This window comes from Eurypyga helias, unplaced genomic scaffold, assembly GCF_000690775.1.
Source record: "Eurypyga helias isolate BGI_N326 unplaced genomic scaffold, ASM69077v1 scaffold44333, whole genome shotgun sequence".
In the NCBI taxonomy this organism is placed as follows: Eukaryota; Metazoa; Chordata; class Aves; order Eurypygiformes; family Eurypygidae; genus Eurypyga; species Eurypyga helias.
The window spans coordinates 8,509-22,998 of NW_010240069.1; the positions used below are offsets into that span (position 1 = coordinate 8,509).

The window sequence follows — 14,490 nt, forward strand, 5'->3', positions numbered from 1 at the left end:
TGCAAAGGAGCATTAAAAAAACATCTGATTTCATAACCATTTGCCCTCTGTAATTAAAATAAATATCTTTGCAGTTATCTGAAGTAGTAGTCTTCTAGTTACAGATTTCTGATAGTTTGGTTAAGAGCTTGTACTATATGCCAAGCAAGTCCACAGTGATTTTACTCATACTCTGACTAAACTCCCAAGCCCACAAATTTATGAAAAAAAAAAAATCCCAAACCCAAACATCTCCTACAATGCTAACAAATTTTAGCCTATCATCACATCACAGTTATCCTTTCTGGCGAGAGATGTGGAACAGACCCACTCGCTTCTTCTATAACATGGCTTTTCTCCCATCCTCTTCGAATTCTCCGCAGTTTCTTACTTACGCATGGCAAAAGTAAAATAATCTTACCGAGAATTACAATGGATGGCAGAACAAGGGCAAGAACAAAATTTGGTGGTGTATAAAATCTGTAATACTCCTCTTCAAAGGCTCTTTTCCATCCATAAATCAGTACATGGAAAGTACTTATGAGCAGAGCAATGTATCCAAGTGTCGACTTTGAAAAAAACCAAAAAAAAGAGATAATAGTGCTTGATCCTTCATCCAACAGCTCTAACCCATTATTGTTACCATTTCTATTAGACATCACGTTAAAATATCTTATTTATACACTATTTCAAATTAGCAATATGTGGTTTTAAGTTCACATGTTCTGAAAACTACGGACTGGACTGAACACTGATTTACATCGTATCTCTGTTAGCATCTGTAGGCCTTAGCCAAAGCTGAAATGAAGATGATGTTTGCCCAGATTCTAAGTAATGGAAGCCAACTGCAGGATATGTATGCAAACAAGGAACAATCCCCAGTGAAGTTACTGGACTAACACCAGTTGTGATTGGAAATTGCATTCCCTGTTTCTTAGCTATGAGGGTAGATCCCTTCCAAGATTCATGATTATAGAACAATGCAATTCTGCTGGAAGAGATCCGGGTGTAACACTCCAGATTTTTATCACTCTGAGGGGTACAGTTTGCTTCTTGCTCACAGTGGCCTATATCCACTTGTCTCAAGTTAGCATAGACGCACTAATTGTATCGCTCTGCAGACTTGAATTAAATGTATTAACCTTGACTTTCCCAGGCCATGGTAAAAAACAGACTACTATGCTTTGAATTCTAGTGGTGATCAAATAATAAAAACTCTTTTTGGCCAAAACTGATGTAACAACTAACTTGGTTGGGAAATATTTGTAACAAATCATGGAAACAGAGAATGAGTATTAAGAAAGGTAACCAGCTACCAAGTTTTGATTTAATTCCAGTAAACAGAGAGGCGAAGAAAAATGCAGCCTAAGGCTCTGTAATAGTTAGTGAAAGAATTAACTCTTTCTGCTTCAAGATTAACCAGTTTCTAGGGAAAGGAGAATGTCTGAGCTCATAGCATTTGCATGGATTGACAGATATAATGGTATAAAAAGGATAATACTTTTGTTAATTTCTAGAGATTGCTACCGTGTTTTTTAATTTAGCAATATTTTTGTGTTCTTTTGCCACTGGTTTCAGAACTACGTTGGTATATTTTAGATATGCAACACCCTTTTTTAAAAAGAACAATTTGCTCCCAAAATACTCCATATGAAACAGAACAATCACACAACCACTTGTGGATATGGAAATGGCATATGCAGTATCCGAACGGAAGTTCTGATAAGAAATTTGGGCAGCAAACAATACAATCAAATCTGATGTTCAAATATGTTATTGCAGTTTTTTGCTCGTATGACTGTCCTGAATTCATTGCTGTTAGATCACTGCCAGGAGGCAAAAAGCCAGAAGTGAATCATATCCCTCATTTCTTCATCGGGCTTACTGATGAGAACTGTGACAATTCTTGAAAAAGAAAAAAAGAGGGAAATGCTATACAGACTCTTCCCAGAAATGTCAGAAAAAGTTTTTAATGCTTATTTAAATATCATCTGCAAACTACAGTTTTGAGACAACTATATATGTCTTCCTATCCAATGGTCAAAATGGAAGCCAGAAGTACATTGGTACGTTTATCAGAACACTTAGAACTAACAGCACAGGACAAGAAAAACATACAACGCACCGCTATTAAGTTATGTTTTTTTCCCAGTGGAAAGTTGCCATATGCTTCTCTGAAGTGCTGGTAGGGCATGTGGTACTACGTACTGGACCATTTAAACCACTCATCCAAAAATCTGACAACAAAGACACTCTTACAGGAGGCTTCTGTCAGCTTCTACCAGGCCCTTAATTGCTGTATTTCTGTGCTGTACTTTTTGACAGTAATAACACTGCTTAGCTAGAAAGAGGATGTTCTCCACACAACTGCATTCTGCAGTCTTTGATTTGTTCAGTCAGGGAAGATCTGCACTAGAATGTTCCATTAAGAGCATTTATCCTGGCTTGCAGCTACTGACAATGACTTTTCTGGAAGTACAAGCAAGACTGGCTGCCTTTGCTACTTAAGTAAAACCCCAGTGTACGAGGCTGTGTCAGTACAAAATTTCTGTGTTTGTTGTAAAGAACTGATTTTTCTGTATCTGCAAATTTTCAAGGACTACAGCAGTGGCTGTACACTAGTGAAAGGAGGAAACTCAGAACTGACTGAAGCAAGCTTGGACCTTCTTTAAGAGCAGAGGACTTCTGAAAGAAGCAAGAAGGGATACCTTTCCTTCACTACTAAATTCACACTGGTGAATAAGTAGCACTATCAGTTGTAAGTCTTGGGAACTCTCTGCCTGGGCTCTAGGATGGCTGCTGGGAAAAGGGGAAGAACACTTCTGGCTGCTTTGCTTCCTTATCTTCCGTAACACGTTGTTTCCTGGAAGCTGAATAATAGACAGCGCATTTCCTATGGACTCTCCAATCTTTTAACTTTTCTCTAAGTCTTCCCTCATCTGTTCCTTCTCCTTCCTGATCAAAGTAATTTTTTTCAGCTGATGTGGGCGATTCCCTTCCAAGGTCACTGATAAACTTGACAAACTGGCATTGTTTGGAGAAAAAAAACCAGGTGTTAGAAGAGTGGAAAAGAGGCAGGGGAAAAACCCCTAAAATGTTACCAGGGAGATGTACATCTATAAAGATAAATCTGCTGTGGGACAGATCTTCAGGGTTTTCTACCTTCACAACGGTCGAGTAGTTCCAAACAACTTGTAACACAAAAGGTACTTTCCAAAGCCTACGTTTATGCAAGGTAGATTTCAGATTCCCCGAGTAACAGGATATTGGTACATTTACAAACAGGCTGTAGCAATTCTGACTGGAATCTTACTCATAAACTTGCTAAATACTCAGTCCTCACTCTTGTTTACTCTTGGGGGAAAGTATCCTATTCTTGTAAGAAAACCAAAGCAGGCCAGCCCTTCCTTCTTGTGTCTGCACAAGAAAAGTTTTAGTAATACTGTCTCCAAAAAATTTCAGGATTGTGCTAGCAGTCAAAAGGACTGACTACAAAAGATCAGCTTCCTACTACACCAATGGCAGACTTGCGCTGAATTTTGCCAAGAAGCATAAAGCTCAGCTTTCAAAGCCAGTCTGCTCTGTCCATTGCCACTCTGAGTGATGTGCTTTGGACTTGAAACTCAGACCGGAAAACAAAAGCAGTAGTCATCCATGCTTACATTAGATATTTGCAGTTTAACTTCCTTCAGAAGGCTGAAGAACCTGGTGCAGCACTGCTTGCAGACAACATTCTCCATTTCCACGTATTTTACATGAACACTCAAGGACTGGTTTCAATAAATGTCTTTTTTCTGTTTGCAGTGTGTAGGTTTAGGCTGGTTATTCTGCCTGCTCTGACAAAATACGAATTATTTTTATTTCTTGCCCATGTATTCCTCTGTTCCTTTCCCAAGTATGTTTGGAAGATAAAAAGGACTGAAGTGTCATTGAAGAAAACTGATGCATTAGTTTGTGAGCCCCAGCTTCTTCCCTGCTTCTTCCCTCAGTAAGCTCCAACTCTGGGCTATGTCAAGATGCCTGTAAAGTTTCATGCTAAGTTTCCATCATCTAGGATCTCCTGCTGAACATTCTGTGGCTCCTCCATCTGCATGTTTTGAGTGTTTCTCTCTGAATCATCAAGAAGTGATCAAGTATTTGTTTTTACAGTGGTCAGCTCTGTACTGCAGCAACTCCAAGTTTTCTGCTGGTCTCTTAGCTGCTGGTAGGGCTGACACAGTAACTTCCTTTTGCATTGCTATTCAACCCTCTTGTATCTCACTTTGTTCATATTCATACTCTGAGGGAATGAGCAGAGCCTGCACTGCTTCTCCTCTCAAAGTCCTTTTCCCTTGACCAAGCAGGTTGGAATTTTTGGGGCTGCTAACACCTGTATTATGAAACCAGGGTTGGTGAGATGAAGGCATTTCCAAAATAAATTGGGCTATCAAAACCAGCAATGATTTCTGAGCAAAACCATTCACAACTAGGTATTTTACAGTGTCAGGAAGATTGTGATAGAGGTCTGTTTGAACCACTGTAGGTGGCGGAGATGCTGCTTGTACTACAGGAATATGGTTAGAAAATAGCCTACAATATATATATTAATAATTTGTTAATCTTAAACCCAGATTTTCCTATCAAGGCTGAGCGTTTTAGCAGTAAAACTCTTTAGAAGATGTTGGACCCTTATTTCAATGAAACTGTATTTATGCAGATGAGCAATAGTATGTTGTTCTCAGTGGGAAGTGCTGAGGTGAGAAACTGAGCATGCTGGCTGACTGATTCTTCATCTGTCAGATGCAAAACAAGCTCAGCAATTATTGTGGCAAATCACCTGAGATTCAGGACTAAAGCTAGAGACATACTGCTTTTGCCAGCTAAACAAAAAGGAGCACTGAGATGACAGGCTAATAATTCCACTGATTGTCCCCTGCCTCAGAGAAGACTGAGAAAATTAAGTTCAAATTTAATTTATTATATTGCACTTCAATAGAAGAAATATACAAAAGACAGTAAGTATTATGATGTATCTATCTGTTCTACTTGCATACCGGGTACAATGAAACTTGTGCAGAAGCGCAGACTCCTCTTCCTTTAGTGAGGTAAACTGAAAGTTTGTTTCCTGACTGAATAAAGCAAGAGGACTATTTTGAAGGACAAGTAACTAAATGAAGAACAACTTACATCTTGGGGAGTAATTAATGACAAAGTAAAGTATCTTTAATTATCATTAACTTGGAGGAAATTTTTAGTAGTTCATTTTCTTGTGATTAAAAATTGCAAATTATAGTAATTCATTATCAATATTATTCTCTTCAGCATGTAATGCAGTATCAGCTGTAACATACATCCAGAGCAAACAACTTGCTCCCAATCAAGTTCCTCAAAATACTGGCAGATGATTCATTAAAGTTAATAAATGCTTACATTTGGAACTATTCTGACTTTATTTACAGTGGAAATAACTGCAGTAAATATGTCACAATAAAAAATGCCCTGGTAGGCACATCACTATGAGATTATTGTGTGGTTTTTGACTCGGTCAAACCACAAGGCTGAAATTTGGAAATCTGAGTAAGGAAAAATAAGACACAAATGCTGGATTTGTGGCTGGAGGCCATTACCGGGTAAAGGCATCACCTCACTCACGAGTAAATATGTATTCTTCCCTTTTGCACTAATGCTTTACATCACCCAACAGCAGTACCACTGTCCCCGCACAGAGAACTCTGTGGCGGGGATGTTGTAACAATACAAAATGGGTATTCACTCCCTCCGAAGGCTCAGAGCCATAAGTGAGAATGAACAGCTCTGTCAGAACTGTAGTATGAAAAAATTTTAAGCAAACTTTTTGTAGGCCTACCTGGAGTGTTCCAACAAGGGAAACCCTAGGGGAAGAGAAGTCATACTTTACAGACAGAAGCCCTCTGATAACTACAGCTAAAGAACTGTTACCCATCACTCCTTTTAAAGTGTCTGTAAATCATGAAGCACAGCTTATGCCCTGAACAGTAAAGTCACTGCCTGTGTTCTGAAGGTAGGAATTTGTAAATCTGACAGGACTAAGACTTAGACAATATTATTTACAGTGGCCATGTTGACAAAATGTTAATCAGAAAAGACTGAGTTAAGACTAGAGTACTGGATCCAAAGTCAGAGAACAAAACAAAACATAACAACAGCCAAAACTGTGTGTACACACTTACAAAACGTATCATCAGACTGAATCCTAATAACATTTCTGATCACTGATTACTACCTAGAACTAATGGCCATTTTGTCTGAAAGCATACATTAAGCTGTTTATTAAAGCCTATATTTCTCAGTGTTTTATGCTGGTTAGATCCACCCATTGCAGCTATTTATCTGAGAAAGGAGGGCAGCAGAATGCATGTCAGGACCTGGAAAAGATCTGCTTTCAATAAACAAAGGTTGATATTTTACTAAAGGGTATTTTCAGGTAATGGGAATAACTCAGTAGAGACCCGTGTTAATTCCCACACAGTGGAGGGTAAGCAAAAATGAATCAATGACACTGTGGCTGTCAGAGGGCTGTGCAATAAAAATCCTGCAGGACAAGTTAAGTCTTCGATTTTAACAGTTGTGTGCATATACATACGGTAGTATTTGATCAGTATCACTGCCTTCAGTGAGTTTGTCCAAATTTATCTAATTTGAATTTAACAAGAAATTCTAGCAAGGGAAAAGGAATAGATTAGTGTTTATTTGGTCTTAGCTAAGTTGGGTATTTAAGAACAAGAAATGTAAAATACACATTTCTATTCTAACACCCATGAAATGCTTAATGTGCCCTCCTGGTTATATAAGTGCTGAGTAAGGATATGTTGCTTTTAGTAACTTAACCAGAGAGGGGAAAAAAGCTCTCACCATGTGGCAAAGTGCGTTTGTTAGTGATCATCATCATGATCATCATAACCAAGGAACTTTTATTAACAAGAAATCCCCCTTGTTTAAAAAGTAACGCACCTGAATAAAACTGAATTCCCTCCAGTTTAAGGCACTGTTTACTGAAGGGATAGAAGTTACTGCCAGCAGAGAAAGCAATCCAAGACTCATTATTCCGAAGGAGATATACATTTCGATTCGCCACACTTCTTCCTCATTCCAAGAATTTTCAACATTTGCATGAACCTGATGAAAAAGCAGAAAGGAAGCATTTTATTCTATAGAATTTTAAAAATATCAACAGAAGTTATTTTGCTGAGTAAAAGTCTACAGTTACAGGACAACTATAAAATGGGGTCAAATATTTCAGAGGTTTCCTCATGTCTTGGAGAAAAACAACTATTTCCTTACTGCTGATATTGGCTCTTGTTAGATTAAACATATATTAAACATGGAAACTTAGATGAGTTATTAAAAAAGAAAATGTAACACTATATACTACTTATAAAAATTATGTTAAAAAAAAAGATAAATCTGTGCATTAATATAGACTGTAGAAAAGTAGGTGTGTTCTTCAGACCCTGGAAACTTAAATTCTGTAACATAAATAGGGTAAACCTGCAGTATGTTTTTAGTTAGTTACATTTAGACATAGCTTAGTATCATTTCCTGTTTTTGCTTCAGCTCCGTATGCTGAGTCCCAGTTATTTTTCCTCTTTCACCACTGACATCAAATACATCCAAGATGGTTCTTGCTGAAGAGCTTTACCAGAAAAAAAGAAACAACTCAGGTCCTTAACAATTAAGAGGCTTGGATATTCAATTATTTTTCCACCTTCAGGTGCACTATTATGATATGGCTTGTCTTGAAAGAGGTTCACTAGGAATATTAGCAAGTCAGAGTTTTACAATATTATTAAAACCAAGATAATTTCTTAGTAAAAGTTATCAGTGGGTCCTTTACTAAGTGTCAACAGTTACAGTTTCTTGCTGCCTTTTATAGTTTTGCTCCTCCTGACTTCCTTTTAAGTTCAATTTTTCATGCCAGCCCTTTCAGAATTTGTGGATCCAATGCCTGTTAATTTGTTCCATTTGATTTGATTCCCTTAGTTTGTTTTTCTTTCTGTTCCATCACATCTCCCTTTCTTGCACGTTTCATGTGCTGAATGGTAACACTGCTTTTCTGCCACTTCAACGGTGACAATAAGCTACTTTGCTGAGAGACAGGAGCATCAGACCCTCTTCTAAAGAATGACAGATTTGGCAGAGATTGTTTCAGGGTTATGCAAGACCAATTGCTCCTGGGAAGGGAGTCAATCTCCATTGCCTGTAATAGATCATGTTCACAACATTTTTAATGAATAAAATATTTTTACCACTGGTCCAAAATGTTACAAAGTAACAGCATTTTCATTTTGTAAACACAAATGTATCTGTAAGCATTATTAGATTGTTTATCCTTATACTTTTCACACTTGTAAACGCACTTACGCTACACACATTTCCCCCACACGTTAAGTATATACAGAGAGCAACATGCCTCAGAAACTCAGAAGTTTCCTGCTGTTACCCTTATCCTGTCTATTCTACATTCTCCTTGTGTATATTAACTATCAGGGATTTAAGCAGGACACATCCTTGATGCCCCCTAACACACAAACCTCACTGCAGCTTGACCCAGGAGGTGAGCACAATGCACAGATGTTTCTTTTAGTCTCCCTTCTTATTCGGCATCAGCTATGCATGACAACCCATATCATTCTCTGCTGAAAACAGTGGAACAGCTTCAAAAAACTTACAGCTTGTATTCATGAGCCACACGCATACAGCCAAGGAATTTATGACTTACTGAAGTAAAGATTGGCTTACCTGTTGATATGCCATATTGAGGAACAAGTATCGTTCTGATCTTCTCATAGGTAAGCAAAGGCTGTAAGCCACATGCACTGTTGTGAAGAAAAAACTGAGCAGTCCAAGTTGCTTTCGACACTGGAGCCAGTTGTCCAGCCAGGGTGGAAATCGCCTGTACTTAGTACCATAGTAAAGCTGGTAAGCAGCTGCAATAAGTCCTGATAAATACACTAGGGCAAGTAAAGTGATAGCAACAATTGGTAGAGTCTTGTTCACAATCTCGATGGGGATCTTGTAAAAGTCACTCTGCTGATTTCTGACGTATGGATGTATTACATCTCTGACGAAGGAATAGATGAAGAAAAACGTTGCCAGGCTAATGGCAATCACTACAGGCCCCTTCCACAGTGTGAACAGTCGCAGAGGTAAGTTTTCAATCTCCCTTGAAGATGACAATGCCCCCAAATCAACAGGAATAAAACTGAGCTGACGGGCAAGCTCAATAACTTGATGGCGAGCCTGAATGTTGTTACTGCATATATAGACCTGTGGGGTAAGTCAAGCGAATTGTCTGTGGTCAGAGAAGACTCAAAGGTTAAAAAAAAGCCAACACAAAAAACCCTTAAGGGCATTTAGGACAAAACCACAGCATTACTGCTAAAACTGTACATTGTTATCCCAGCTATTATCACCAAGGAAAGAATAAAGCAATATACAAATCCAGGCAAAGTGAAAAAGAGCACTACAGGCTCTTTTAAAAGGCTTTTTAAAAAGAGCCTGTAGTGACAGGACAAGGGGTAACGGGGTTAAATGGAAAGTGGGTAGATTTAGATTGGATATCAGAAAAAAATTCTTCACAGAGAGGGTGGTGAAGCACAGGAACAGGTTGCCCAGAGAAGCTGTGGATGCCCCATTCCTGGAAGTGTTCAAGGCCAGGCTGGATGGGGCTTTGAGCAACCTGGTCTAGTGGAAGGTGTCCCTGCCCATGGCAGGGGAGTTGGAACTAGATGGTCTTTAAGGTCCCTTCCAACCCAAACCATTCTGTGGTTCTATGAAAATATGGACACTGATTTAAAAACAGTGTAACCAAAACAAAACTGGCTTTTCTTGGAGTTAATAATGATCTGACTGTGAGATGCCCTGGTAATTTGCACACTGAAACTCCTCACACTGAAATGTCTACAGGACTGAACTAGAAACAATGGCTAAAAGCATTTCAAAAAATCATGAGTCTCTCAAAAATACAGGAGTCTTGAATGACGACCCTAAACCAGCTTTACCATAAACAGAATGCAAAGCAGAGAACTGTGTAATCTCTCCATGTATAACAATGTTAATTTCACAATCCAGATTTCCACAAAAATGGAATGTTTAACAGAAAATACAAAAACTAGCCACCAAATAAGAACTCCCTCTAAAGACCAGTTTATTACATAGTGGAAGAAATGCACTGCTGCAAAGTACTTTCAAGTTCCTTTAAACTTTACAGTGGGCTATAGTTTGCCTAACGCTGTTTGCTGATGATTTGCATTACAGCAAACACGATCAGTTTTGACAGAAATTACTTATAGTGCAGTGCTATTCTGAAAGGGGATAAAAATAGTACAGTGAGGGTTGTTTTTTTTTTTTAAATTATGCTAATTCCATATCAATTGCATTCCATTTAAAATCTACCTGAAGTGCCAGAAAACTCAATTTAGTCTCCCGTAGTCACACTACACCAGTCATTTCTTATGCAGTTCTGTGAGCCCATAAAGCCGTGAAGGACTGGGTTCTTGCAGAGGCGTAAATCCTTTGTATCACTTCAGCAAAGCATGACAAACATAAAGCTGCCTTTTCTACATGCAGGATGGATTTGGGGAACATACTGCGAAGGAATTTGAACACGGTGTTCCCAAGCAGTCCCGGATCAAATGAATGATCACTTAGAAACATCTGTGCCTCCTTCTGTTTCCTCACATTTAACATCTTGGGGCATTCTGAAAGCTAGAAAATTTCTTTCATTCACTTTGCTGTTAAGTTGAATGCAAGCATTTTTAGAACAGCTGACTCCTGAGCCCTGGGATCAGGACCTCAGATTTCTGTGCATCTTTTTCAATAGCTCACCCTGTGTAAACCAATAGTGAAACTAAACTACACTGGGAAAGACTACCTCTATCCTTGTGTAGACCACAACAGATAAAATCAACATATTTCCTACAGAATAGAGTAAAACCCAACTACTTTCCTGTCTGCAGTCATCTAAAGGTCAGCTGCCTAGACTAAGCTAATAGCCATGATATCTGCAATCCTTAAAGACAAAAAAGCATCCCAGGTTACAATTTGGACCACTTAATGTGTCTTACAGTAGATGAACTGGAAAGTTTTACTGGCTACTAAAACTTAAGGGCCCAACATTTTAGGTATGTTAAGTCAAGCAGGATGAATCCTTTGACTTCTGGCTGCTTACATTCAGTTCCTGTCATTTTCATTTTACATACAAGGTAATTACTACAAATATAACATTTACCTGTCTGCTGGCATCCTTTGGTCCTAACTGCAGTGACCAAGCAGAAACAACATTGAATCCTTTGACAACCAGGGAATCTGGGAAAAGTGATGCCAAATACTCTGCATTGGAGTCTGGATATTGGTCTACTCTTGTATTATTGCTGACATCAATCAGAATTTTACCAGTGAGTAAATGCTTGAGGTCCCACAAAGAGGCATAATGTTCTCTGTGTATGGCTATAAAAATGATGTTTGTTTTTGCTACTGCATCTTCATGGTGAGTGACATCAACCACATGGGGAAAGAACTCGGCAGCAAGTTTAGGGTTTCTGCTTCCTACAACCACGTGGTACCCGCATCTGATAAGCCTAATTGTCAATGACTTCGCAAAGTCTCCACTTCCAATGATGCCTATTGTGATTTTACTGGCATCCTTGATGCCATTGGCAACATTTGGTAGAAAAGTTTCATTGAGGTTCTTGGGACTTCCCATCATAGAGATTGATTCCATGTTTCCAAGACACCAAACCTATAAAGATTTCTTCTGGGGAAAAAAAAAAAGAAAAAAGAAGGAAAATGCAGCATCATACAATTTTACAAGACAACAGAATCCATAAACATCTCTGGGAGCTAAATATGTGGTTCTAAGTTTCATGTTATATTTTCTCCTTAATAAAGTAAGTGCTAATCAATTTTATCAATTTTGCCTTGCAATGTGTCACTAATACAAGGAGAAACATAAAATGCTTCAAGCACTTCAAAAATACAGTTAATGAAGTAAATGACATTTTTTTCATCTTCTCCTATTCCCTATCTTCCATTGCCTCAGAATATTGGAGCACAAGATAACCTTGTGCTCCTGAAACTAATGTTCCGTGGAATAATGAGAAGAAACATGTAAGGAAAATGGGGTAATTATGGAAAATATTAGAAGGTAGAGATATAGCTGGCCCATGGCTGATGTAAGGACAGTGAGTTCATGAAGCTGAATTCCATTAAAAGCTCATGCAGGTTATTATCATGCTATACTGTATTTGCCAGGAAGGAAGGGATGCAAAAGCCTCAAAGCTGCAATTGGCATGGCTACCACCATGAAAATTAAAAGAAATTCTGGTATAGCTTTGGAGAGAAGAGGCAAAAGAACTGTGGTAAATCTGCAACAAAGACAAAAAGGCATTAAAAGAAACAAGGGAACATTCCCCCAGGAGGGAAGTCTTCACATGAAACCAGTTATGACATGTGGTTCCGCACTGTATGACAGGAACGAGCTCTGAAAACGAAGGAAGCAATGAGGAAAGAAAGGCAAGCTAAGAAGGAGCAAAGAGAAACTATGAGGTTGCTGTCTTGGGAGCAACCAACAACAGACCACATAGACAGGAGGAGGTGCATGAACCTCTTCCTGAGTCATCATCCAAGAGCTGACATGATGGTAGCTAGTCACCAGTGGGAGACTTCACCCAGCCATCGGCTAGTATGTGTGGTGAACAACCTCTCACAATCAAAAGTAGCTTTGTGTTTCAAAAATTGGAGAAAGCTACTAAAAGCATGGTCACTTTTCATTTCAGCTTTGACTTGAAGGGAAGAACTCACTGAAATGGGGCTGAAACTCTAAAGACAGAAAGCAATATGTGAAAGTGACACAAAATCAGTATTCTAAGAAAATATTCTAACACTGAATCTTTCTGGCAGAGGCACATCACGCAGATTTCCACGCATGCACTGAATAAACATTGACTTATTTCTTACCACATGACCTGAAATGTACATAACATGTGACTAAAATACCAGTATTTCCTGTCCCATGATGGGTTCTCATCCAGGAATATAATGAGAATAGCTGTATTTTGATCAGATAAGAGATATACATCAACTGGATATGACAGAACACGTATGCATTCACCACGTGATTACAGAGGCCCATTTCAGTTCATGCCATGTGGCATGAAGGTGCTGCAAAACTTTGGGAATAGAAAGGGAACTGCCATGAGGAAATGGGCTACCGGCACCATTTAACCATACTGCAGCCTACTTTCAGTTCTTGTCTAAAGGATCCTTAGGAGAGTGGGCGATTTGGATATGATGAATTGCTTGGGTGAGCTGACTTTGGCCCACTGGACAAAGTTTCTCACTGACTGTCCTAAGGACAGTAGGGTGTGAGAAACAGAATAAACCTAATCGGCTTCATGAAAAAAAATGCAGGGATTAGGCAGACAGGACTCTAGGGCAAATATCTAAAATGTGGAAGAGATCAGAGAGCTGGCAGATACTGAAAGGGACTATATTAAATGCACAACAGTAATTCAGAGGAAGGACTGTTAAGACTGTTTCAACTGCATCAGCTTTAATGACCTGAAAAATCACACAAAAATTAAAAAAAAAAGTATGTGCATGCATGGCTAAGGAACAGTATAAAGAGACAGTGCTATCATGTAGGGATAAAAGCAGAACAGCAACGGTACAGAAATGGTTTAGTGAAGGACATAAAGGGTACCAAGCTAAGGTTCCATAAATACAATAAAAGACAGAAGACAAGGTTTTGAACTTAAGAGAAAAGTAACAAATTATAGGTGACACAAAATAGGACAAAGTGTTAAATGTCTTCTTTATTTCAGCCCTGAGCAGAAAGGTTAATTGCAAATAGATATTTAACAAAATTGCTTTTACAGGGAGACAGAAGGTGAGGTCAAAGTGGAAAAAGGTAAGTTAGGAGTAAAGGATGAAGTTAAAGAGAAGATAAAGATCCTCAGTCAGCACTTAGGAAATCCACCCTTGATGCTTAAAATGCTGATTGAAATGACATCTGAGAACTCAGAGAGGACAAGAGAGGCAGACTAGCACATACTTCTAAAAGAGAGGGGGGAGGGCTGAGGAAAGCAAAGACCTGTTAGCCTAACTTTAGCCTCCAGACAGATTTTACATCACGTTATTGAGCAGTCAATTTGTAAATAGTTAGATGGAAAACAGGTGATAAGAAGTAGCTAAGGTGGGTTGTTCAGGAACAGACTGTAACAAAACCAACCTTCTTTTCTAAAATATCTGGCTTCACAGACATAAAAAATAGTAGAGGCGATATCAATTTGACATTTGCCCCTAGATAAGCTAAGAAAACACTACCGAGCTATGTCAGCCAGGAGGTGACACAGACGTGAAAACCTGCTCTTGGAAAAACAGCTACTGAATTAAAACGAAAAACCACAAAGACGGGCAGTTAGTGGATTTGTGATCACCCGCTCGGGCGAGAACTTACGGGGTGAGGGCTGAGGCGAGGGGCTGGCCGAACGG

General features: G+C 38.9%; 1 protein-coding gene across 1 annotated transcript; it reads right to left on the minus strand.

Moving 5' to 3' along the window:
• Positions 1-242: 242 nt before the first annotated feature.
• On the minus strand, positions 243-11,719 carry STEAP2 (STEAP family member 2, metalloreductase). The gene is made up of 4 exons (XM_010148343.1): positions 11,228-11,719; positions 8,737-9,264; positions 6,949-7,113; positions 243-548 (listed from the first exon to the last, which is right to left on the minus strand). The coding sequence occupies exons 1-4, from the start codon at positions 11,717-11,719 to the stop codon at positions 264-266; spliced, it is 1,470 nt and encodes a 489-aa protein (XP_010146645.1). The 3' UTR covers positions 243-263.
• Between the last annotated feature and the right edge of the window lie 2,771 nt (positions 11,720-14,490).